Source organism: Caretta caretta, chromosome 2 (assembly GCF_965140235.1).
Source record: "Caretta caretta isolate rCarCar2 chromosome 2, rCarCar1.hap1, whole genome shotgun sequence".
Lineage (NCBI taxonomy): Eukaryota > Metazoa > Chordata > Testudines > Cheloniidae > Caretta > Caretta caretta.
This window is the reverse complement of record NC_134207.1, coordinates 25345079-25371278: the sequence shown is the minus strand read 5'-3', so window position 1 is coordinate 25371278 and position 26200 is coordinate 25345079. Positions and strand designations below refer to the sequence as shown.

General features: G+C 40.6%; 1 protein-coding gene and 1 long non-coding RNA gene across 6 annotated transcripts in view; one reads left to right on the top strand and one right to left on the bottom strand.

Annotated features, from left to right (window-relative positions):
* ENPP2 (ectonucleotide pyrophosphatase/phosphodiesterase 2) overlaps nucleotides 1-26200 on the bottom strand; it is a 108854-nt gene that overhangs the window by 31516 nt on the left and 51138 nt on the right. For all 5 annotated transcript variants that reach the window (XM_048841552.2, XM_048841553.2, XM_048841554.2 and 2 more), the window contains exons 5-11: nucleotides 23913-23973; nucleotides 22170-22267; nucleotides 21224-21303; nucleotides 20049-20168; nucleotides 11121-11176; nucleotides 5475-5540; nucleotides 4760-4832 (exon numbers count right to left, since the gene is read on the bottom strand). In XM_048841552.2, the coding sequence (XP_048697509.1) occupies nucleotides 4760-4832; nucleotides 5475-5540; nucleotides 11121-11176; nucleotides 20049-20168; nucleotides 21224-21303; nucleotides 22170-22267; nucleotides 23913-23973 (554 nt within the window). The remainder of the gene's footprint in view (nucleotides 1-4759; nucleotides 4833-5474; nucleotides 5541-11120; nucleotides 11177-20048; nucleotides 20169-21223; nucleotides 21304-22169; nucleotides 22268-23912; nucleotides 23974-26200) is intronic.
* LOC125632795 (uncharacterized) lies at nucleotides 6635-25931 on the top strand. The gene is made up of 3 exons (XR_007355412.2): nucleotides 6635-6876; nucleotides 10883-10920; nucleotides 24914-25931. It is a non-coding gene; the product is annotated as an uncharacterized LOC125632795 (long non-coding RNA).

Sequence of the window (26200 nt, the reverse complement as noted above, 5' to 3'; positions counted from 1 at the left end):
CGGTCAATCAGGCCAATTTTTATGAATACGTACTGTAGTGTTATGAGTATTTCTCTCCAAGTGTAATTCAATTCACAAAATATACAAATAAATACACAAAATATGTAACAGTATCAGCTGCACATTTCTAGTGGTGTAAATTTTTTTTTTTTGCAAATTCTTGTGTTTGGGGAATCTTAATGAAACATGGAACATTTGACTTGCCGGTTACCACTTCTGCTGGAAGCATCTGTGCACTACAAAGCCACCACACTGACAATCTTGGAAAAAGAGTGCAGGGTTGAACCAACATGGAGACTGCACCTTCTGAATAATCTAATAATTTGTTAAGGGCAGTGAGAGAGAAAATGGCATTGTTGCTGACTGCCCTGTACTAGTTGTATGGATAAATTGAGGACATCAGTCTCCAGAGCTGTCAATACGGCACCTTTTGTGAGCAATACATTATCTATTAAAATAAGTCACTTGAAATGGGTTTATTCGTTTTTGTGTATGAATGATACAGAAGAAGGGACTGGAAGGGCCCAGTGTTCCTTTTTCCAATAAGCCCCACTTTAAAGATATGCAGGGTTGCCAAGCACAGCTCTCAATTTTGGCCTGTTCTGCACCTGAGAGATGCTAAGCACCAACACCTTCCATTAATTTTCATGGGAGTTGTGGATTCTCAGCACCGCTTAGGACCATCTGTGAACAGTGTGAGAGGACACCTACAGGGAGATAATACAGCTAAGTCAGCAGGTAGGAGAAAATGGAACCTGCTATATGGGCTTGAGGAAAGTCAGTGATTTATAATCATATTTACTTCTGTCTACTTAGCCAGTTTCTCTGTTGTTCAGTCACAGAGCTGTATGAATGGAGGGGAAAGAAATAACAAACAAACAAAAAAGTGTTACCATCTGCCATGCTGTTTCATTGCTTCCAAGGCAAGCAGCTGGAAAGGAGATTCTAGTCCAGTCTCATTCGTCTCTCTCCAGAAAGGCATTTTAATAAAGCAGCACCAGAGTTTTCTTTTTAAAATGTTTCAAGCTTTGTGCAGTCCTGATGAGAGGAGCAGCAGGGAAAGGAAGGATTCTCATTTTACACTGTCCCTGAATAAACTCAGCCAGAGCTTGACAGTGCCAGACACACACTGGCCAATGCAAGAAACCTAGATATTTTGAACACTTAGAAGAGCTGTCTCAAGACAGCATGTTAGAGGAGCAGCAGGAACAGAGTTTAGGCATGACAGGTTTTGATCTATTTAGAGCACTTACAGCAGTATGTATATTTATATACTTTTTAAATATATTTTTTTCTTTCAAAGTTAGCCAGAAAGAAAAGCCAAGTTCTTGTTAACCAGCCAAACCTTAGCCTCACTTGAAAAGATTCAGAATAGGGTTATTTCTCTTTTGGGGAGTAAGGGGCCCCTCAGGAAGGAGATGAACAAATCCATCCCCCCTTTCTAGACATAACAAAAGGTGGGAACTAGCCAGCCAAAGCTCTGCCTCTCGACCCAGAAGGACAACCCATCAGTGTCACTGCAGAAGCACAGAAGGGAAAAGAAAAAACAGAATTGCGGAAATAACCAAGGGCAGGCACACATTTTAAATTTCCCATCAATACATTCCGAAAATAAAGTGAAGCTTTATAACCATCTTCCTAGTTCAAAAGAGCTGTTTGTGAAGGTCTCATTAAAAACAACGTTACACTGAAACACCTAATAAATAAAACATACTGCAAGTTATTGTAGTCAACTTATTGGGCGAAATCCTGGTTCTGTTGGCTTCAATCAGTGGAACCAAAATTTCACCCATAAATTTTGAGTACTTCTCCTTTTTATTCCTAAATTTTAATGTACTGTGCCCTCAATGTATAGAGCATTGAGCACTTCCTGCAAGGTTTGAGCGTCAACTGAAGTCCCTGGGAGTTGAAAATGAGCAGCACCAGGCAGGATCAAGTCTTTTAAAAAAAAAAAGACATCATAATTTTATAGCTAGTGAGTTAGTAAATTATGCTAAACATCCACTCGACATTGCAAGAGGTGTGTTGAATTCCCCACCCCCTCTCTCCATCTAGAGAAGTCAGCAGCGAAGCTGCTCCTGAACTTAGGGAGTATGAGGCAAGAAGAGTTTAATATAAGGAGATTTTCACTTAAAAAAAAACAACACACCTCTTAAATATACTACACAATTTTCAAGAGCTTGCTTACAAGCTCCAGTGTGTTGCTCAGCTGCCACAGAGGAAAAACTGGTCAGAACCATTCCAAGTGTCTAAGTGCTGCCAGTCCTGTACAAAGAAAAATGATGTCCAGCTCCCATTACTAAGGAAGCAGCTTAGAGAGGTCCCACTGAGGGCTTCCTTCCCAGATGATTTATGAGACGTTCATAGCTCCCAGAAACTGGGGGGAGGGGAAAGAGCATCAAGATAAACATAATACTTTCTAGCTCCTCTCTCCTGAAATCATGCCCCTAGCAAGTCTTAGACAGCTGCACGTTTGTTTTTAAATCCACATTTACAAAATCATGTCTTCTTTGTAAATTTGGGAACGGAAATATGTTCATCCATTAAACAGCCTGTTCTCCATTCAATGAAAGTCAATTTGGTGTGAAGTTATTTAAAGCAGGGTGATTTAAGAGGGGTTTTTTCGTTAGTCGTATAATTCCAGGCTAGATTTTAGATAGCTATCCAGAAGAATTCTAAGATTATTTTTTCCCCATTTTCTAAAAAGACCCAATTAATGTCCTACATTGCATAGAGTAAGGGTTAGCTAGAAACTTGACCTCTGGGAAACATCTTAATCCCACAAGGTACTGAAAATCTCAACTCCCAGTGACTGAGCTAAGCACCTCATAGCATTAGACCCCAAGAGAACTTGTCCAAAGAGCCTATTTAGAGCTCATATTTGAAGAACATATGCAATTTCATCTTCAAATTTCACTTTACCTCAGTGAAAAGATACGAGAAAGTGTCTCTATTCTGTAGAAAGCTACACTCTAAAGTTACTGTTTTCTTTTAGTTTGATGCACAAGATTTGTCAGTCCTATATTGTGTGTAATTACATAATTTGTTATAGGCAAAGGTACTATAAAACATCAATGGCAGTTCACCCGTATAAGAACCAGGCTTGAATTATTTCAGAACCTGCCAAGACTTAGTCCTAGTATTTCAAATAGCATAGCTACGTCACTTGACTGGAGGTCAGACTCCCATTCGCCCATTAATGCCAACCATGAGAAGACACAGACAGACAGTCAAACAGAACTCTTCCCTTTTAAGCAAGTATTTGACTTATAGATTTTAGACGGTAAGTTATTTGGACCAGAGAATCTTTATTCTGCCTGGCACAGCACTGATGACATTGCTGGTGCATAGTGATTTATTAATAATGGCTCACAATTACTTTTAATCACATGCATATATTATTGCTTATGAATCTGTATCCAGCTGTTCCAGCAGAGATATTGCCTTCATCTAAAGGCATGACTGATATTAGGGAAGGGAACACAGAGAAATTTTTCAGAGTTTAGAGATTTTTATGGAAAATTACTGAAGGAATAAATGAGAAAAGGTTAACACTTAAGTTGAAATGGAACCCTGGACATTCTAAAGTGTTTTAAAGGATAGTTTCCGAGTGCTCCCATCTCTAACAGGAATAGATACAAGGATTTTATGCAAACAGGTTGAGAGATTATACTGGACATATGCACCCCTTGAGTGCATTGTGAGACATAAGTTGCTGAAAGCACTTTGTTGGTAGCCACAAGAAGTGCAGGTACCTGAAATAGCTCCAAAATTTTAAGTGCTATTGCTTTTATAAATGTTTCCTTTAAAAAGGAAGTGTATACGTTTAGTCTTAATTTTAAGAGTTTGATCTTTGCTTCCACAATTTGCACTGAATTCAGTGAGAGTTTTGCCTGAGTAAAGTGTCCAAGATGAACTGCCAAGTGTTTAAATATTTAGGTGTAGAATAAATATTGCCTCTCCACATCCCCAAGATAACACGCTCCTGTACAAGCTTTTGGGTGTTCTTGAAAGATGTAGTAATTTGGTAAGTAACCAGTGCAATTCATGCGAGTTCTGAACACTTTGTCACCACTCCTGAGCCCACACTGGTGGACAAAACAGAGGAGGGTGCTTTAAGCACCTCTGGGAAGTGATGGATTTTAAACTCCCTATCTCATGCTGTTAGGACTCCTACGTCCATTTCTGAGGGAACAGTACTGGCAGGGCTAACCAAACCGCTTGTTCATAGACCGAATATTGAAAACCACGGTTTTCCAACTCTAGAACAGACTATTATCCAGGCTCCTTCAGATTGTCAACTTTGAAAAAAAAATATTCACCCTCTCCTTTCCCCCAAGGAAACATACCAGAGAAACAAATATCCTTTTCTGCCTCTCTCATATAGGGTATTTTTTTTTAAGAAGGGTAAATTGATTAAGGAGCACTAAATTGTGCTGTTATACCAGCTAATTTCACATCTGAAACCTTTGCCAGGCACATACCTACATCCATAATGTGAACTTTATACATTTCATTATTCATATCACACAGAGAGGGCTTCTAGACCACAGGTACAGTTCTCTTAACGTCAAATGACCCTTGGTCATAAGTTCTTGTTTATTTTAGCCAATTGTCTTCCCTTTCTGACAGATAGGAAGAGCACTTAGAGATAAGAAAGCCGCCTCAGCTCAGGAGTAAAGTGTTAGCAAATATTCCATAGATGTCATGGTTGATCCTTGAGATGTGTAACTTTTACACAGGAAAAAGCTATACTAACCTCAGAGCCAAAAGGACCATATCTGTGACCAGCAGCATCTGGTTGTTCAGAGTAGAAAGCATAAACATAAGGCCTGAAAGAAAGATTTTGTTCAGAATAGTCTGCTTTCAACCACAAAAGAAGAAGAAATTGCCAGGTCATGCTAAGTCAGCCTTTCAAATATTGTTTGCCATATGTAAAAAATTGCTGCTCAGTCAGATGTTTTCCAAAGTGTGATCAAGCAATTAGTTGCTCCAGAACTTCATTAGATAACAGAGCACACAGTCTGAGGACGCTCACTCTCCCTTCGTTCTGTATGAAGGAGAGATCATGATACCAGCTCACATGGGCTATGCAGCCTGCAGCATGTGAGAACTTGTGTAATAAAAAACACAATTAAGATCTTAACATTTTCCCAAGCTTTAGAGTGCATCTTCTGCATTTACCACTGCCTAGAAGTTTATTAAGCCACATTAGATTAAGTAGCGTAAAACAGCCAACATTAATCCATGTAATTAAATGTTCCCCAATAATTAAAGGACATTTGCATCAGAGGTTTTTTGAGGAGGGTTAAAACACTGCTGGTTAAAAGCTAAGAGCATCAACGAATAGTGATTCTGAATGCTGGCAAGAATAATTTTTAATACTAATATTCCAGCTGTTTCTGCATCTCCAGCTACTTTTAAAGAGAAGGCAAGTTGGAAGTTTACAAAAAAAGGAACACTACATGAATTACCTTTCATTGTCTGGTAGGGTTAGCCACTGCAGTATTGTTAATATTCTGCGTTCATGGGGGATGACACTAGACCACAAAAGAAAAATAGGTTTAGTTATTGTTGTATACAGAGAAGATAATCATTAGGTATCCTATGATCTGGACCTATCATGGACAAGCCAATCTTCTTTTTTTTGCTCATCAGAGTTCAAATTTCATTCCCATTTTGCAGCTCAAGTTATTGCTCATCTTCTGCAACTCCATGTATTATACTGAAAAGATAGTCTGATTAATATCTCTCTCTCTCTCATTTGAGCCACCACTCTCAAGGAAACAGTTCATTTTTCTACTGTCCTATGTAGCAGTGGATAAGGACCCATTCCTGTGAACTTTTATTCATGTGAGCAGTCCTTGCTCATAACAATAGTTCTGCTGAAGTCAACAGTACTGCCAGCCTAAGTAAGGACTACTCACATTAGTAGCATTTACATGATCTGCTCCCACTACTACTGGGACTTTTCAGCTTGGAAAAGAGATGACTAAGGGGATATTATAAAATCATGACTGGTGTGGAGAAAGTAAATAAGGAAGTGTTATTTACTCCTTCTCAGAACACAAGAACTAGGGGTCACCAAATGAAATTAATAGGCAGCAGGTTTAAAAACAAACAAACAGAAGTATTTCTTCACACAACGCACAGTCAACCTATGGAACTCCTTGCCAGAGGATGTTGCGAAGGCCAAGACTATAACAGGGTTCAAAAAAGAACTAGATAAGTTCATGGAGGATAGGTTCATTAATGGCGATTAGCCAGGATGGGGAGGGATAGTATCCCTAGCCTCTGTTTGCCAGAAACTGGGAATGGGCGACAGGGGATGGATCTCTTAGTGATTACCTGTTCTAGTCATTCCCTCTGGGGCACCTGGCATTGGCCACTGTTGGAAGACTGGATACTGGGCTAGATAGACCTTTGGTCTGACCCAGAGTGGCCACTCTTATGAAGTTATTAGAAAGGCTCACATTGACTTTGGTGGGAACTGAATCAGGTCTTAAATTGGTATAAACCAGTTTCTCTCACACAGATATGTAACCCCCTTGGCGTTCAGAGAGCATGGCCCTTTAAATCTTTTTCCTAAGGGGGAAGTGCTGATTGTTCCAGAAGGAGGAAGTGCTGTTGGGGGCAGGAGGAGCAGAGAGAGAGGGGAGTGTCAGTGTGTGGCTCTGGACAGAAAGGCTGCAGCAAGCAGGCCCTCACAGAGGGAAGCAGCCAAGAACCTGCATGAAGCCTGGGAAGAACAGAGCGGCCCATTGGGGACACCCCAGGACCGGAGCCAGGAGGAGCACGGTGCCGGGGAGGAATCAGCCGAGAAGGACAAACTGGAGCTGGACCCAGTATCACTGCTGCCCAGAGCTACATGAGGCTGTGAGTACTGGGGCTTGTGACCTTGCATTGGAAATAAAAAGGGAGGCTGTTAGCTAGTTAAGTGGGGAGGTTGTCGCTCTGTGTGGCTTTGTAGAGAGCGGCAGAAGAGGGCACCGGAGTGGTTTGTTGGGGAAAGTTTACTGGTGTTGAATATGACCAAGAGCACCCAAGACTCACCACTGGACTGGAACTTTGCCCAAGACTCTTGAACTCTGTGTGCAGACACATTGCTCGGTGTCTGCCCTTCCAGATTGTGGTACCACTGGGCCTATGGGGCCTTGTATTGAATGCAACCCTGTTTTATTGCTCCCCATATAATTCCCCCTGTTCCCCCCCCCCATCCCTCTGTGAATAAATATTTCCCTTTCCTATATTCATTGTACTCTTCTGGTGGGTGTGTGCGTTCACTCTGGGGGGTTTGGAACAGGTGCCCCTGGGGTGGAAAGGGCTTTCCCTGCTGCATTCCTGCGCACGCCTTCTCTTGGCCAGAGCTGCCTGCAGAGCAGACTCCATCTAGGCCACGAGGGCGCTAAAATTACATATACATTTAGAATGCCAGTCATTCAATCAGCATCATGACGCTCAATTTTGAAACTCTTATTCTGCTAAAACCTCCTTAAGAATACTGAGACTTCCCAGTTGGGTGGTGAGACTAATATCTACAAGAAACAGAAGAAGCAGAAGCAGAATTTTTAAACAGAGTTGTTAATCTTTAAAAATGTCATCTTTTTGTGTTCAAGACAAAAAGCTATATGAAACTAAGTTAAGACTGAGAACATACATTGGTAATTTAAGGGTATAAATTACATCCCGCCAATGTTTATCACAAAAACAAGCATTACAAATCTTAACTCTGAATTTCCTGGATTAAGTTTAAAAGAAATCCCAATATTCTAAAGTATGGAAATGCACAGGTCAGACACCCAAACAGCCTTAACTGTGCATGGTGTCACTACAGGACAATGATCACCCAATTATGGCTAGTGCATAATAGTTTAACTTAATCTGGAACCAGACACTAACTGTTAAAGCAGCATTTCTCTTTTTGGCTCATGGTTTCACTACATGGCTGTCCCCCTATGCTGTCAAAGTCCACCATAGGTGATGGAAGCCACTTTGAAAGTGGGCAGTTAATCATGGAATTCTCTGTAGTAAAACATTCACCAGCTTCTCCTGTACAAGTAAATTCCAGTTACGAAGAATGGAGAGGGGAAAAAATTACCATTCATCCTAAAAAAATTATTCCTCAAAACATAGTGAGTTTAACTATATGGTAAGTTTGAAGAGTCTACATCACTCCATTATGTAAGTCATTTGGGAATAATAAAGGGTTTGCTAAATTTCTTAAGGGATAACTTACAAATTCTCAAACAACAACATTAATTCTGGGCCCAAAGTGCACGTGCTATAATTCTGGGGAGTATACACACTCTTCAGACATACAGTGGCTGAATCCCTACTTCCAGAATTATTTCAAGTTCGCATTTAACTATGAAACCACATAATAGATTCTAAATAATGTGAATTACTTAAAACCATTAGTCACCATGCCCAGCATGACTATGTAGCGGTAGCATATTTTCTTAACAGACAAGGAAAGTAAGTGAGGTCCCTTGCTCCTAAACCAGCAAGTTAGAACTCATGCAGATTAGGGGTGGGGGTATGGCAGTGGGCGCTTCTGTCTATCACAGACATTTTCATAGCAGTCACAGATCCACAGGATCTGTGATACGCCCTAGCTTTTACACAGCCTCTTGGACCAAGGGGTCTCATTCTTTCTTAAGAGTAGGCGCTGCAGCCTCATCACCTCAGAGACTGAATCTCTAAGCTTCATGACTCCTGCTTCACACCAGGAGCTCTGCCCAACACCACCTGAGAGACTCCTAGGCCTGGTCTACACTGCAGGGGTGTGAAAAACACCCCCCCTCCGTGAGCGATGCAAGTTTCAGCGCTGTAAAGTGGCAGTGTAGACAGTGCTCCCAGCGCTGGTAGCTACTCCCCTCATGGGGGTGGTTTTTTTTAAAAGCACTGGGAGAGCTCTCTCCCAACGCTGGTGCTGCAACTACACAGCCAGGTACGGCAGCGCTTTGATGTTGGCAGGGAAGACATACCCCAGTCAGAAACTTTTACTCTCTTCAGGGACACAGGCACCTCAGCAAGTATTTGCAGTTACACCAGACAGCCTTTCCAAAACAAAGCAGGGTTTATGAGTCAACTGGAAGACAGCATTGGAAGTCCTTAACACAGAGAAGCAGAGTCCATCCAGCGACACCTGAGCAATCTGCTAGCCACGCTGCTATGGACTCCATTTCAATCTCTGTGTCCCTTTGTCTGTCCATAGTGACAGCAGTCCAGCCTTTCCCGAACGTCAACTCTCCAGCCTGTCACCTCTCAGACCTTTATTCTCGAGCTGGCCTCTGCTCAGCCTTCCTGCTGAGAGGTGGGGAGAAAGCCTCTTTCCTCTTTGTTATTGATTGCTAGGTGTCAATGTGCTGTCCACCAGGAGTTTCCATGGTCTTCCCAGATATTCCATTGACATCGGTTAGCCTCCACCAATCCTTTAATGGCCCAGTAAGTCCACCCCAGACATCTAGGCAGCACACACACTTCATGCCTCCTGCACTGCCCCAAAAGCAGATTTAACCCGTTAGCCCCCACTGGGTAGCAATGCAAAGTACAGGGGGAAACTGAAGCACACACAGGATTCATAAAAAAAAAAAGATTACAGAAAATTCCCATTTCATCACAATAGCACATATCACTGTGATATTCAAGAGCATCATTCTGGTGGAAGGCTTTATCAAAAAAAAAAAAAAAATGAGAAAGATCCATTTAATACTTTGAGCTAAACATACTCTGCTCTCTTCCAGCAAGGAGTTCCACAACAGGATCTCTGCTGCCAAAGTTTGTCAGAAGGAAGAAAATGGGGTGATCTCACTTCCCTCTAGTAATCTTTCAGAGCTCAGAAATGATACATATCCAGCCATTTTCAGATAGAAAGATGGCTGGCTGAATGCAGGATTAGGCAGTAAAGGAGAACAGCAGCAGGGATCCTCAGAATTGTCTTCTGGATTGGAGCAAGGGGAAGAGGGTATTCATCCAAAACATGGACAGTCATTTTTAAAAGACAAATTGTTTCATTTGAGGGGGAAATGTCTGAATTCGTTAGGCTGCAACGCTGGCACATTTTCATCATGCCAAATGCTGTAAGTGGCAGGAGGGCAGAAGAGGCTCCTATAAACACCCTCACATAGAATATCAGGGTTGGAAGGGACCTCAGGAGGTCATCTAGTCCAACCCCCTGCTCAGAGTAGGGCCAATCCCCAACTAAATCATCCCAGCCAGGGCTCTGTCAAGCCAGGCCTTAAAAACCTCTAAGATGGAGAGTCCACCACCTCCCTAGGGAACCCATTCCAGTGCTTCACCACCCTCCTAGTGAAATAGTGTTTCCCAATATCCAACCTAAACCTCCCCCACTGCAACTTGATCCCACTGCTTCTTGTTCTGACATCTGCCACCACTGAGAACAGCCAAGCTCCATCCTCTTTGGAACCCCCCCTTCAGGTAGTTGAAGGGTGCTATCAAATCCCCCCTCACTCTTCTCTTCTGCATCCAAGGGCTAAAAGAGTATGTTGCTGTTAAGGCCTGGTCTACACTTAAAAGTTAGGTTGCATAGCTATGACATTCAGGGGTCTGAAAGATGTACACAGCTGAGCCCTGTAGCTTTGTCAACTTAATACCTGGTGTAGACGCAGCGAGGTTGACAAGACTACTTCCCTTGAGCTAGCTAGGAAACTGGAATTCCTACAGCAACAGAGGGGAAAAAACCAAAACAAAACAAAAAACACCACACAACAGGCATTTACAGAGATATAACTACAGTGCCGTAGCTGTACCACTGTAGCACCCATAGTCTAGACATGGCCTGAGACTAAGCTGCCAGATAACTTTTAGCTAAAGTTGAGCAATACAATTAACAACATAACCACACTTATTTTCCACTCAGGAGCCCTCCACAAAGAAGTCGTCAGGCTCTGGACCAAGGTAAATGTCACATTGTAATATATTATTTAACAAAATTATAAAGAAACCACAGTGGGGGGTGGGAAATGGGGTGGGGTTTTAAGCTTTCTTTGGCTGGGAAGCTATTGAATGTTAGAGCCAGGGAAACTAATGAACATTTACTTACACCAAATTAAGTCTGAATTATTTGCAACAGGTCTTCAGAAATAAAGGTCACTTACACAGACCAGAAGAATGTCCCAGCTTTCACCCCTTGCTTGGTAGCAGTAATCCATATCTAATGAGGAAAATATAAAAGGATTATAATAGTACTCAAGTCTTGATTTAAAAAAAGAAAATTAAAGCAAACTTTTTCAAAACGTTTTCCAACCATAAACAAGGAAGTAAAGTGTAGCCTTTAGAATCTCATCTCAAATTTGAGCATTTGTAAGAAGAGACGCTGTTCTATACAGATTTTGGGGAAGTGAATTATTCTTTAGTCAGCCATGTTGAGGTATGCAGTGTTGTAGCCAAGTGGTCCCAGGATATGAGAGAGAGAGGGAGAATTAGTAAGGTAATATCTTTTATTGGACCAACTTCTGTTGGAGAGAGAGAGACACACAGACAAGCTTTTGAGCTTACACAGAGCTCCTCTTCAGGTCTGGGAATTATGAAGAAGAGCTCTGTGTAAGCTCAAAAGCTTGTCTCTCTCTCCCTCACCAACAGAAGTTGGTCCAATAAAAGATATTACCTCACCCACCTTGTCCTGCAGCCACGTGGAGGGTCATTTTATACTTTTCTTCCATTTCACCTTAAATCTCCATTACTCCTCTTTCACAGGAAGTGATGTAGCTGCGTGGCCTACATGAGGCACTTCTAGCCATCAAAGGACAGCAATATCCCATTTTGGCCTCTTTCTGATCAAAACTGGGAGAACACCAATTTAGCAAACAACTATCAAAAATTTCAGAGTAGCAGCCATATTAGTCTGTATCCACAAAAAGAAAAGGAGGACTTGTGGCACTTTAGAGACTAACCAATTTATCTGAGCATAAGCTTTCGTGAGCTACAGCTCACTTCATCCAACGTGAGCTGTAGCTCATGAAACCTTATGCTCAAATGAATTTGTTAGTCTCTATAGTGCCACAAGTCCTCCTTTTCTTTTTGTCAAAAATTTGTTACTCAAAACTAGAAGACATGCTTGGAAGATTTTCTTCAACAAAAAACAAAAAAAACCCACACACTTTGGCTGAACAAGAAATAAATAGCTTCCAGTGGTCACGTATTGGAAAATACCTCTTAACTCGGAACCTTCTGTGTCAATATATGTTCATCATCATCATCTTCTAGACAGTTGCCTGTGCATGAATTATTCCACAGCCACATCCTGAATTTTCTACACACATCTTACTTTAGTCTTAACTGAACTAATTTAATGAAGTGTTTAAGTGCTATGAAAATGGAGATTTTTATATTTGAGACTGTTAATAAACATTTAACCTAGGTATATTGTTCTCATTACACAAGGATATTAATAAGCACCTTCACTCCTCCCTTCAATCCACTTTTCTCCCCTTGAAAAGCTCCATAGTTGATCTCTGCACCCTCAATGCCTCCAAACCTTATTTCTCAAGTTTTTTTCTCTCTTTTACTGTTTGTTTACAGTTGTTGGCCAGAAAATAAAGATCAATCAAGTCCTCCAACAGTAGCTAAAGCTATGTACCAATCCTAATTATGATTACTACTGAAACTAACCATGACCCCAATGAAGTGAGCTCTAGCTCACAAAAGCTTATGCTCAAGTAAATTTGTTAGTCTCTAAGGCGCCACAAGTCCTCCTTTTCTTTTTGCAAATACAGACTAACATGGCTGCTACTCTGAAACCGGTCATATTTCTAGGTAGTGATTCTAAGCACATCCCCCAAGAGACACCCTCCTTCTGACCAAGCTAGTAAAATGGAAGTAGCTTTGACAGATTAATTATTAGGATTGGCACACATTGCCAAGGCATCCTGCGTATCAGCCGAGATGTTGATAGTTGGTTTTAATTCTGATCCTCTGCCCAGCCTCTTTACAAAAGTCCTGCTGAAAGGCATATACAGATCAGGGCATGTTCTGTGAACACCACAGTTTTGCTTGGAATAGGAGTCTCCATGCATAAGACCTGTCTACTTTTCAACGTTATGCTCACATGAAGCCTGCATCTGAAAGCCCTCTGTGTGCGAAACGCCCACTGAAGTCCATGAAGACTTCTACATATAACAGCCTTACTGGACTGAGTTTAAGAGGTGACAGGAGACAGCCCAGTAGAGTTAAATCCTCTACATTATAACTGTTCTGTGAATAGATACAAGGGTAGCAGGAGCAGTGGCAGTACAAGCTTCCCGACACTGTACTCGAGCAACCTGTCCTATCGCTGAGGAACTAGTTCTGCCTCCATGCCTACCTAACAGTGGTGAGACTGCAATTATATTCGTATTGGAACATGGACTCAGTAGACCTGAAATTAGTCCAACAACTCCTCAAACAATGAGCACTCAGAAGTCATTAAAGACTAACTACTCATACGGTCGATATTTGAACTGATGCCTTACGGAAAGGGAAGCGGGTGTCTGAATCAGTTTCTTATCCTTGGCAGACTACCATCATGATAAATTTAGCTCTATGCTACACGGACAATAAGATACTATAGGATCATTTGAAAAACTACTTTGGTTTATTTTTGTAGAACTAAAAGGAAAAAAAAAAAAGTTTGCCGTAATGCAATTTCATGCCAAGATCCACAACAACAACAAAAAATTGGAAGCAATATTTCAGGGCATCTGAAGAGGAGACTGCAATGGTCATCCAGATGTAACATATAGATGCACAGTTTAACACCAAACCAAGTTTAGGATTACAACAGACATATTAGACCGAATTCAGTACCCTAAAAGAGCAGGATATAATTGTCCCCCACCCCTACTCCTCCCAATGGATAACATAATATAATTAAATGGACACTACAAATGATTTTAGCCTAAATGCCAATTGTAGACAACAAAAATAAGGCTGACATCCTATCCCTCCCTCCAGAACAGCAAGAGTTGAGAACAAAGCATGCGGGTTATCTTTGAACATCCTCCCTCACTGGTTTGTGTCACAACTTTAAAGTTATATAAACCTCAAAGTCCCTGTACTGTACCTATAAATTTAAATGTATTTTATAATCCTCTGTGACGAGCATGTTTGTTCAGGTCAGTTATCCTGCAGTTTGCTGTGTTTGATTTTGCAAGGTCAGCATCATTTGTGAGTTTAAGTCATTTATTTGTTATACGTAAATACACCAGTTTTAGCTGCTAGTGGAAACTATATCATGTAACATGCATGTACCTTATATTACATCACACCACACCCTGTATCGCAAGCTATAGTAGGTCTATATTATTAAAGTACCCTACTAGCACAGAGGAGAGAGGAATAACATTTAAAACATTATCCAGCATTCCCTATTACTGTGTATCACAAGAATTAGAGTATGTTTAATTTCTACAGCGCAGAGAAGTCTGTTGTATTAAGGACCCAAAGATTCAGCTCTAGTGCAAAAGCCAGTACTCAAATCCAGCTTAGAAGATAAACGATTTTGCATGTTTACAGGGTCATATATTAATGCCTTTAAACACCTCTGAATTACAGTATTACTCTATTTCTTTTATTAGTAGGTAGACACAAAGAAGTTAAGCGACTTGTTCAGCTTTATACAGGACATCAGTGGCAGCACCCAGGAACAGAACTTAGGAGTCCTCAGAACCCCTAGTCTCCTGGTCAAACTGCTAGACAATACTGCCTTTGTGTATGTACATTACTACAAGGAAAATCAATTGGCATGGCTCCTGGACTAGATTGTGAAAGCCAGCAAAGTGCAACATCTATTTTTAATCTTTTGTGGAAAAATAAGTTCCAAATCACTTCATAAAGCTTTCCCAGTATTTGTTGCATTATGAAAGTACGGGCAAAAGCACATCCTAGGCCAAGGCCAATATAAAGTAAATGCACTGCATTTTGGCTCTTGTGGGATCACTGTACAAACACTTCTTCTGCAAGCTGGCCAAGGAGGGAAATTCTGGTCAGAAGCAGAGGTACTGTATACACCATCTGTGGTTGAGGAGAGGTAATGTCTGGGTGGGAAATCCCTTTCTCATTAAGAAATGGCCCCGGGGGGGGGGGGGGGGGGAATTGCACAGTAACTTACAGGGTTTCTGAGGTAAATCTGCATTCAAATTTGGTACAACTATGTAGAATTAAAACCAGAGCTGTTTCATGTGTATCCACTACCAAAAAGGTAAAATATACAGCAACCCCTTCCCTACCATGCACCTTTTATCTGACTGAGATAATTATGTGACTAAGTAGTTTAGCACAATTGCCCTCTGGCACAGTCAGACATTTTTGGTATCAGAAAGCTATTACCTAGTAATTGGCTGAGATAGGGTCAGACACACAGGGTGGATTTGCCAATTTAAAGCCAAAAAAGTTGCTTATGGAATGAAATTCTTTTGGATATCCATTTTCTCCCTATTGACCATGAAGGATCAAGAAAATATCATTTTAAAACAATTGATAGGTTTTTACAATAGAAAGGCTGGATGCAGCTTCCTGCAGAGCCCCATCTCTCTCCTTTTAATCTCACCATTTTATCAATACTGTTCCTATGTTGGTTGTGAGAGACTATTTGAGTAAGCTATGAAGCTCCTTATTCCCTCAGGAAATATTCCAACTGCCTCCATGCTGCCAGTCCCTCCTAGCCTGAGCTTGATCCTTTGATAGCCAATGCAACATATTCCTATTAAACAGGGGCAAATCTGATATGTTTCAAAAATAGAGATTGCTTAGATGTAGGACTTGTTTTTCCCCCTGAAACTGACATTTCTAAACTATGTAGTACTTGGACCTAATGTCTAGAGACTATAAACACAGCACTGAGACACAACATGTATTCCAGTGACTCATTAATATACAGCAGCTACAAGTAAGGTGGTGGTTTAGGAACATGATGTTCCTTTTGGAGCCTCAGCTGGCCAGCAGCACAGTTCAGTGCTTCTCACTAGGCCCTTCTGAACTCTTCAAGTTCAAAAAAACCACCACACCCCCTAGAATTGTTAAATGCTTCCAGTCTCAATTTAAAGTGAAAGTAAAACTTCAAAAAAAGCCAGCCAGCCATGACACAGGAGACAAATCCAGGCTAATGACCAGAAATGCTACAAAAGAGCCTATGTGTTGTACTGCAGTTTTTATACAGCCATGATTTAAAAGTTAGTGGACAAAAAGCTGGAAAAGTACAATGCCTTTTTTGGAAGAAAGTGTGGGCCTACTGATTCCTTCACTGTAGGATAAGTGGCATTCACCCATATGGGTTTACTCCTGAAAAACAGGAAGCTTAAAAACTTCTACAAACCAGATTTGGCATTGAATGAAGATTTTGAGCTTCATTAAAAAAAGATCAGTGCTGTACACTGAAAATAAAGCTTTTAAGAGTGTAAGTCATCCAGAAGGGTTTATCCTCTAAGAGAGGCTCCAAAACTGGGAAATTTCTCTGGGACACTACAAAACCTTGCCATAGGTCCTGGAGATCCAACACACTTTGCATTTTTATTACCCATTTCTATTTGCCTTTTTAAACAACTTATTCCTGTAGTAGAAGCATTGGTTGAGGAGGGAAGGAAGGGGCTAGTCTACTGATAAGGCTAGAGTGTGATTTCCATGGTTCATAGAGCATATAAACTATTCTACACAAGAAAAATACACCATCTGATCAGTATTTTCAACAATGAATATGGCTTTGACTACTGGTTAAGAGACCTTTGAGATTTGTTCTTATGGTTAGACTAGAGGTCATAAAAAACACTGAGAAGGGAACTGCAAGCATCAAGAAACAGTTTTTTAGTGCCTCCTTTGAGACTACTGGCCCAGATGCCCATTATCTCTATGTGGATATCAGCTAAGGATAAGACATTTTATTTGCACATGGATGGTACCATGTGCCACTTTTTTAAATAAAGAATAGTAAAATCTTGTTTTCAGTACTCTGAGAACTAGATTGTTGAATTCACATGATCAGGTTTTAAATGCTACTTATTGCACCCTGAAATATTTACAAAAACTAGCATAGGGGGTTTTTTTTACATGCCCTCAAGTTACCTTCCGATAAATACTCCGTTGGAAATATAAAATACAAGTTATCTGCCAAATCCCACTGATTTCACATGGTGATCTGTGTGTATTCTTATGAGATGCTGATCACTGAAGTGAACTTTTTAATTATAATTATTACACAATCATCCAAAGCCTGCACTGACCCAATTCTCTACCCTGCCTTTCCACCCAGGATAGGATATTTCTGAACCACACAATTCAAAACAATTCAAGTCACCCTGCCCCATAACGCCGTACTGTAAAGCATGTAACCCTCAGGAAGCTTGCCCTGACACACACTTTACTTTATCTTATTCCTAATTTCACTGTGTCACCTTGACCAATTCAGCTCCCTCGTTGAGTTTTACATCCACCAGATAGTTAGAGAAAGCAATAGGCTAACTCTGGGTGGGAGCAGGACTAAGCTATAGAAAACTTTTTACTTATACAGAGTTGTAGAATAGCTTTCCTCAACAACACCTTTCGTTATTTGTAGTTTACTGGTTGCTCTCCAAATTTCCTTGAGTTTGCTAAAAAGATTAAACTCTGAGGTATCCAAAACTGTATTTGATATTCTTGTGACCTCACCAGTGGCAGACAGAAAGGGTCCCTTCCACCCTGCTTATGTACATGTAGTTTAAGAGCCGTTTGGGTTTTTTTGGCCATCTTATTTTCCACCCTCTCCACCAATGGGCCTCTGTCAGGGTTACTGCTTTCACAAGCCTCTCCTCCCTCATTGAGTTTCTGCGGTTAGGGGTTTTTCCTCCCTTATGTATTAACTTGCATTTTACCAGGTAGGGTTTCAATTTCTTATTTTAGTAATGCTTTTTTTCCTTAAACTTCTCTAGACCAATCACATTATTTCACAAAAAGAAAAGGAGTACTTGTGGCACCTTAGAGACTAACCAATTTATTTGAGCATGAGCTTTCGTGAGCTACAGCTCACTTCATCGGATGCATACCGTGGAAACTGCAGAAGACATTATATACACACACAGAGACCATGAAACAATACCTCCTCCCACCCCACTGTCCTGCTGGTAATAGCTTATCTAAAGTGATCATCAAGTTGGGCCATTTCCAGCACAAATCCAGGTTCTCTCACCCTCCGCCCGCCCCCCCCCCCCCCACAAACTCACTCTCCTGCTGGTAATAGCCCATCCAAAGTGACCACACTCTTCACAATGTGTATGATAATCAAGGTGGGCCATTTCCTGCACAAATCCAGGTTCTCTCACCCCCCTCCAAAAACCACACACACAAACTCACTCTCCTGCTGGTAATAGCTTATCCAAAGTGACCACTCCCCCTACACTTTATTTCAGTATCCTCAATAGTGTTTTCAGCTCCAACCAGTGCCATCTGAGAGCTTAACTCCGTCAGGACATTAATTGTTCCATAACTCCCCCATAATCGTGTCACCACCATTTCTCATGGCCCTTAGTTTAGAGTCTTTAGCCACTTTTGATTGCCAGTGACAGTATTCTGGAACACACTTGTAAGAACTATCTGGTCTATATCCCACTCAACACAGCAGGTGATGTGGCATCTACAGTGCTAAGTCAATCTTCAGCACTTAAGTGGTCTTTCATATTCAAACACTGTATGAAGCCAGGCCCTGTCTTTTACATTCTTTCCATTTTGGAAAGAAAAAAGTGGTGGCAAATATTTAGATTGCACCTAATTCTCATTGAATTTCAATGCAAAATAACTGCTTTGAGGTCCCTTTGAAAACTACAGCCTTGTAGCTGAAGAACTACTGGCCCAGGGTAAAGGTCCAAAGCTAGTTTAAAATTCAAGATCAGATGTTTTTCTTGGAAGATATTATCTTGTTCAACTGGAGCATGAATTAATTCAGGGAAGTGTTATGGCTTGTGTTATGCAGGAGGTCAGAGTAGGTGGTGATCATAATTGTCCCCTTGGTCTTAAAAATAAATAAATACATAAACTATGAAAGTTGTGTCATGTTACAAATCTTGTGTGTTAATATGTTCCATCAGTATCTCTCACACACACAGTACCAGAAGTTGTGGGGGGAAGGAGGGGGTTTCCTGGTCCTGCTCACAGGCCAGAGGGCTCTGTAGAAAAGTGTGAAAGCAAAGCCAGTCTGAAATAAAAGTTCATTTAAAGCTAAGCAAGATGAGTTTTGTCTCACTGCCTTAGGGAGCAGCCTGTTCACACGCTCTCTCTGATTCTGGGGTCGTGTATTATTGTTCTGAATTCTAAGAAATAAAAGCAGCACAACCTTCCAGCAACAGTATATGTTTTTATCTAATTCTGTGTGTGTATGTTTAGAACAGAACTAAAACCTGACAAACCTGTAATGTGCAAATTAAAGGGAAACGCTATAGAATCATAGAACTATATGGCTAGAGGGGACATCAAGAGATCTTCCAGTCCAGGGATACTCAGTTCTCAGAGGTTCAGGAGCAAAATTAGCAACCAACATTCCCAAAAGAGTCACAATAGTGTGAATTCATTGTTTCATTTACTATTTTACACACACACACAGAAAAATTATTGACCAAGTTTTATTCTGGAACATAATACCCTGATTGGTGAATAATTAAAATCACACAGTGTTTGAATATCACGTGCTGCAAAGAGCCACAGGAAACACATTAAAAAGCCACATGTGGCTCACAAGGCTCAGTCTGAGTATCACTGTTTTAGTCCATTCCCCTCCACTGAGGCAGAATTACATATACTTTGGACATATGCCACACTCTGAAAATATATTGATTTGAGTTAAACTGTGCGGCCTAAAACAAGATATTTCTAACTACATCTAGTTCACAAGTACCAACAAGAGCCATGTTGCATAATCAATGGTTTTACTATTCTGAAAAGCAAGAGCCAACTCAAAAGTTACATTAAAATGACAGAAGCTGGGCCAGATGTCAGGAGATTAGGTTCAAATTGTTCACAGATGTATTTTTATTGCTACTATTATTGGCTGTATTCCAAAGCACAGGAGAAAAAAATGTCTGAAAACTTACTGGTTGACCTCCCCACCATCTGTGATTGAATTTCTCTCGCCCTCGAAGACTGAAGCTGGCATCAAATACAGGGTCATACATTGAATTGCCAACAATTCCATGTGATTCAGGATAGAGTCCCTTTGTGCAGAAGTAGATTAAATTAGTGAACCTTTAGTACACGTTAAAATGCAGTTCTGCACAGTTATCCACAAATACCACTAAATTCTTTAAGAATGGAAAACTGGGTATGCCTGTAAACTTCAACCGAATTAGAGATCTTAGTTTTAAGATTAAAAAAAATGTTTAGTGCTTTAGATATTCATTAAAGCAGTACGAGATCATTTGCATATCCTGATCTTGTCTTAAAGCATAGCTACTTCAGCAGTTAGCTACTTTAAAAGTGACAGAAAGTCCTTTTAAAGTAATACTTTCAGTTCATCTTTGTAAAATATTCTGGTGACAGTAAATGGTGGCAATAATAATAAATAAATAATATAGCTAGCATTTACATTTCATCATGTTTTATCTTCGTATTGCTTCACAAGCGTAACTTAATCCTGAGCACTCCTGAGAGATGAGTAAGTATTATTCCTAGCATAAAAAAAAAGGAGGAACTGAGGCAAGTCAACTAAGTGACTTGCATTCAAAGCCACAGTGGGAATTAATGTCAAAGTTGTCATTAGCACTCAGGAGTTCCTAGTTCATAGCCCTGCACTCACACCAAGGCTAATATTGAATATGTGGGCCACATAATAAGCTGGTATAAATTGCATAGTTCCACTGACTTAATTTCAATGGGAAAAAAACCAAACCACAGATTTACATCAACTGAGGGTCTGTTCTTGTGACTTCAAATTTATTTCCGTAAGAACCGTAAGCTGTAGTTACAGAAAAGGAGTATGAATCACTTCAGTACAGGAGTGGGAAGGGTAAAAAAAAAAAAGCAGCAGGCTATAATAAATGCTTTGCATTTATACTGCACCCCCTTATCTAAGAATCTCAAAGTACTTTGATGCTTCCCCCACTCCATTTGAAAAACAAAAAAAAAACAAAAAACCACAGCTTAAGTATAAAAAGTGATTGACCACATTAACCAGTTTTCATTTAAAAATTCCTCCCTCACAATTCCCAAGTTTGTAAGTGATTTGCAAGTCCCTTTAATTATATTCAAGAAATCCCCCTCAAAGACTTACAGTAGCCAGGGTGTACAAGTTAGGGAAGGTTTTTGTAGGATATACAGGTCTCATATAGGGAGAATGTGTTCCACAAGATCCTGAAAGTACAACAGGAAATACAAGTGTTAAAAAATAGGACTGTCATACACTGAAGGCAGAAAGATAGGAAGACCTTTGCTTAATTAACAAATACCAAGAAACATGTTTGAACCAATTTAAATAAACATGACTCTATTGCTTAAGCATAGAGGCCAACACTGCTAAAGCACACGTATTAAATAGACACGCATGGCCTAAAATATGACAACACTTTTCCTCGTACAAAAAGATGGAGAAATAATTTGGCAATAGATGTATAAAACGAGGTAGATTTAAAAGAAAAAAATGCTTCCCTTTTAATTAGTACTTCAGATCATTTTCACTACAAGTTTGCCCATATTAGCAGTAAAATAACTCCAGAAAATTCATGCTAATTTCAGGTGACAAACACCTGTATTAATCAGTCTGAAACTATAATTCCAGAGTTGTCACAGGGAAATTTTCACCAGACTTCCCATTTGCGTGCAGTAGTGCCCACAGCTGCTGCTACACATGTTGAATTCAAGATTAGGTTTGCTTAGCAAAACAAACAAAAAAAACTGCACTTGTTCTGGGAGGCTCTCCCAAAAAAACAATGCACTTCTGCCATTCTTATGTTATTGTTCTGCATTGCTCCAGTCTGTCTCTTTCAGGCCTAATCAAACTGTATCATTTAAGCCAATGTGACTTTTGCCATTCGACTTCACTGGGAACAAGAACAGGCCTTTAGATTGTTAGGCCTTTGGGCCGGAAAGCCAGCTGTGTTTGATGCAGCTCTTCTACTGCATAGTACCTTGTTGGTTTATGGTGCTATACAAACAATGAAAACAATATAAGAACAAGAGATTGCCGTAGCAGTTTGTTCTAATAAAACAGATTTACTTACTTAGTTTTTCAATGTTGGGCATGACCTTACTCCCTTTCTTCATGTATGATGCACGAAAGCCATCGACAGAGAAGATGATCAAAGGAGGGCGAACAAAACTGAAACAAAGACTATGTTAACATATCCAGAGTTGAAAGGAGTATTTCAAAAACTATTTTGTATGCTCATTCAGTCAGACTAATGAGAGTTTAAACTACTACAACAGTTAGAAGTCTATAAATTTTAGAGCTGGTAGATCAGTATAGTTTAGTAATATTTATATTTCAGTAACACCCAGAAGCCCAGATCAGGATCACAATCCTATTGTACTGTTGCTATAAAGACCCATACAAAGACATGGTCCCTGTCCAGAAGAACTTATCATCCAGGAAGGTAAGTGATGTACACAGGGCTGGATAAGAGGAATACGGTCAAATACATACATTTTTACACATATATAATTGCAATTAAAAAAAAACCACACACATTCCACAAGCACAAATCTTTTCTGTTTTTGTGAAGAGCAAGGGTCACAAGAAGTTTAATGTCCACGCACAGTATGTGAGAGACTAGCTGCTCTAACACAGTAAAGGAGTACTCATTTTGTTATTTTTTCATAGAACAAAGAGCCACATTGCTCCTCTTGAGATGCAAACACAGCCAGAATGTAGAAGTTTCCCAAAGCTCATGCAGAGGCAGGGAAAGCAACTTCTTCAAACATGGGTGCCCAATATTAGGTATCCACAGTGAACTTATTCTTAGGCACCTAAAGTCTTAAGTACCCATAGCGCCCACTTAAGTCAATAGGAGCTGTAGATGCTCGGTATTTCTGTGAAAGAGTCCCCTTATTTAGGTATCTAAATTTAGATTTAGGCCTTGATTCAGCAAGTTACCTAAGTACATGCCTAAATTTTAAACATGTGAAAAGTCCAGGGGTGCCAGAACAGGGAGGTCAGGGGTCCATGACCCTCCCACTTTTACTGGCCATAAGAGCGAGCGACAGAAGGAGAGGGTAGAGCCTTAGGGAGAAGGGACGGCATGAGGGTGGGGCCACAGTTCAGGTGCTGGTGGCCCCCCACACTTTTAGGGACTTTCCATCGCTCCTGAAACAGTCCCACTGGGTTCAATGAGACTACGCACATGCTTAAAAGTTATTCACATGCTGAAAGTGTCTTGCTGAATCATGCTCTAAATCAGTTAAGTTTCAGAATCTAAATCATAGGTGCAGGAACTAGGGGTGCAGGGGGTGCTGCAGGTTTTACGCAAGGCCCCGCGCCACCGGGGTCCTGGCTGCTAGCCCCAGCCTCGGCCCCCTTACCTCTCTTCAAGTCCCCCCTCCCAGAGCCATGGCCCTGCTCCTGCCCCAGCTCGGGGGGAGGAGGGGGGGGAGGGTCGTAGGTAAAATGTTTGGGGACCACAGCTTTACAGTTACCCTGACTTTCAGCACCCCCACTATCAAAAGTATTCCAGTGCCACTGAATCTTATTTGTTTTTAAATACTGTATAAGACAGGTACCTTTGGGTGCCATGTTTAAAGAAAATTGGCCTGAAGGCTGCTCACATCAGGTCGGATACTTATTGTCACAGGAGCCAATACTTATTGAAGTCAAAGGAAAGACTTCCACTAAATTAATTAGGTATTTGTTCAGGTGCATGATCAGTCAGTGAAATGGGCAACTTTATCAACCCATGGCCAGTGGCTATGAATTAGTCAGCTCTTTTAACAAATGTCTTCTGCACAACTTCAAAATAAAATGTGCTTACCCAGCTGGGCATTCAGGAGATTTTATTTCTTCACAGTCGTCATCCACCCAGTGAGTCTCTCCTACGTGGAAAGGAAGTCATCATTTTTTAGAATAATTGTCAATAGAGTTACAAATTGTACCAGACTACCAAAAAACCACTCACACAACAGGTCATACTGTCATACTTTGTGAGCAACATGTTTTTACACCCACTGCTCTCCTAGGCAGCAGTATGAATGTGCTGATTACCTGCCAATGTTCAATAAGACCAGCTAAAGTACAAATTAGCACCTGTTTAAAGCATGACTTCAAATCTGAGTAAAGGGATTTCCTCTTGATCCCATTAGAAAGTTTTCACACGGTTTGAACATTAAAAAGTTAGAGCACAAAAGCAGCAACTAGTATGAAAGTATAATGCTAACAAATTGTTAATTTCATAGCCTAGATGGAACTGAACCCCTTTCAGACACTTTGTTACTATAGTATTAGGTTGTATAGTCAATTATTTTCCACTACGTTTTTTGCTACTGTTCCCACTGCACGCTCAGACTTGGGACATTCTTCTGTCCTATGAAAGTACAAAGTAAGTCAGATCATCAGACACTGCTGCTTGCTTTATGACATTGGTGTTATTAAAAGGAATTGTACTTCCTCAAAAAAAAAAAAAAAAGCAGATGCATAGAATACAATTTTGAACAGCAGCAATCCCAGTTGGCCCTGATAAGGGAGAACAAGAGAGACAGAGGGACTCAAGAAGAATGAGATCTTGGCATAAGCAAGAGATGTGAAGTATTTGTTTGAGTGGAACAAGAATTAGAGTGTCACATTTAATATGAAAAGACAAGTAAATTTGTAACCAATAACATGGAGATGCTGTTCTTATGTAAAGGTCAGTCCTGTAATGGTGCCCGGGTTACAGCAATCTTTTGTTATTGGCTGGCTAAATGATGACTGTGTTCTATGTACATTAAAACGAGGGATGGCTTTAACTACTGTACTCGCTCTCTCCTATCTTTCTAGGGAAAGGCACCTCAAAAGGCAGGAACTGGAAACTACACCTAGCATTTAACCACAATTAATCTGCAAGGGTTTCTTCAGAGTTGGGAAGAATGCAATCTGCTAAAACTTGCTGGAGGAGGCATATTTAGTTTTCCTTCCCCACTGCAGAACTGGAGATGAGGGAGTAGAGTCTGCACTCAGTTACGCTGGTATGTATCTGAACTATTCTCCTCACCTTCTAAACGTATGCAGTTGCTTGGCAGAAAGGAAGTGGGGAAGAAAATGAAGATTCCAAAGAAAAACCTTTGTGAAAGTGAGTCGTTGGGGAGGCTAACAATCAAGTGAGACTGATCAATAGGTAAAATAGGTAAATCCTATTGAATCATGGAGAAGTGTATTGAAGCAAGGCCAAATGCCCAGAAGATGCACTCAGGGGCTCGCTCACCTACACATCTACCAATGTGATAAATGTCATCATATACCAGCAATGCCCCCCTAACATGTACATGAGCCAAACTAGATAGTCTCTACGCAAAAGAATAAATGGACACAAATCTGACATCAGGAATTATAACATTCAAAAACCAGTAGGAGAACACTTCAATCTCCCTGGTCACTCAACAACAGGGGCAAGAGGCAATTCTTCAACAACTTCAAAAACAGACTCCAACATGAAACTGCAGCACTGGAATTAATTTGCAAACTGGACATCATCAAATTAGGCCTGAATAAAGAGTGGGAGTTGTTGGGTCATTACAAAATCTAATTTCCCCTACTGTTACTCACACCTTCTTGTGAACTGTTTGAAACAAGTCGCTCTCATTACCACTGCAAAAGTGATTTTTCCTCCCTTGGTATCTTACTGTTAATTGAATTGTCTCATTAGACTGACCTCCCACTTGGTAAGGCAACTCCCATCTTTTCACGTGCTGTGAATTTATACCTGCTACTGTATTTTCCACTCCATGCATCTGATGAAGTGGGTTCCTGCCCACAAAAGCTTATGCCCAAATAAATTTTAGTCTCTAAGGTGCCACAAGGACTCCTCGTTATTTTTGCTGATAAAAACCAACACGGTTACCACTTGGAAACCTGTCAGATAGAGGAGGTGCACCTACATATGGCAGGACATGTTCCAATAGGATCAAGATTACTATGGAAATGAAACCTTTACGGCCCACTCACCACGCCACTGAGATAATGATTATTGAAGCTATTTCCATTAAAAAAAAAAAAGGAGTTAGCTGTAATTAAAGGGAACACAAAGATCTAATCCTGCACGTACCTACTCTATGTAATCGTGTGTCA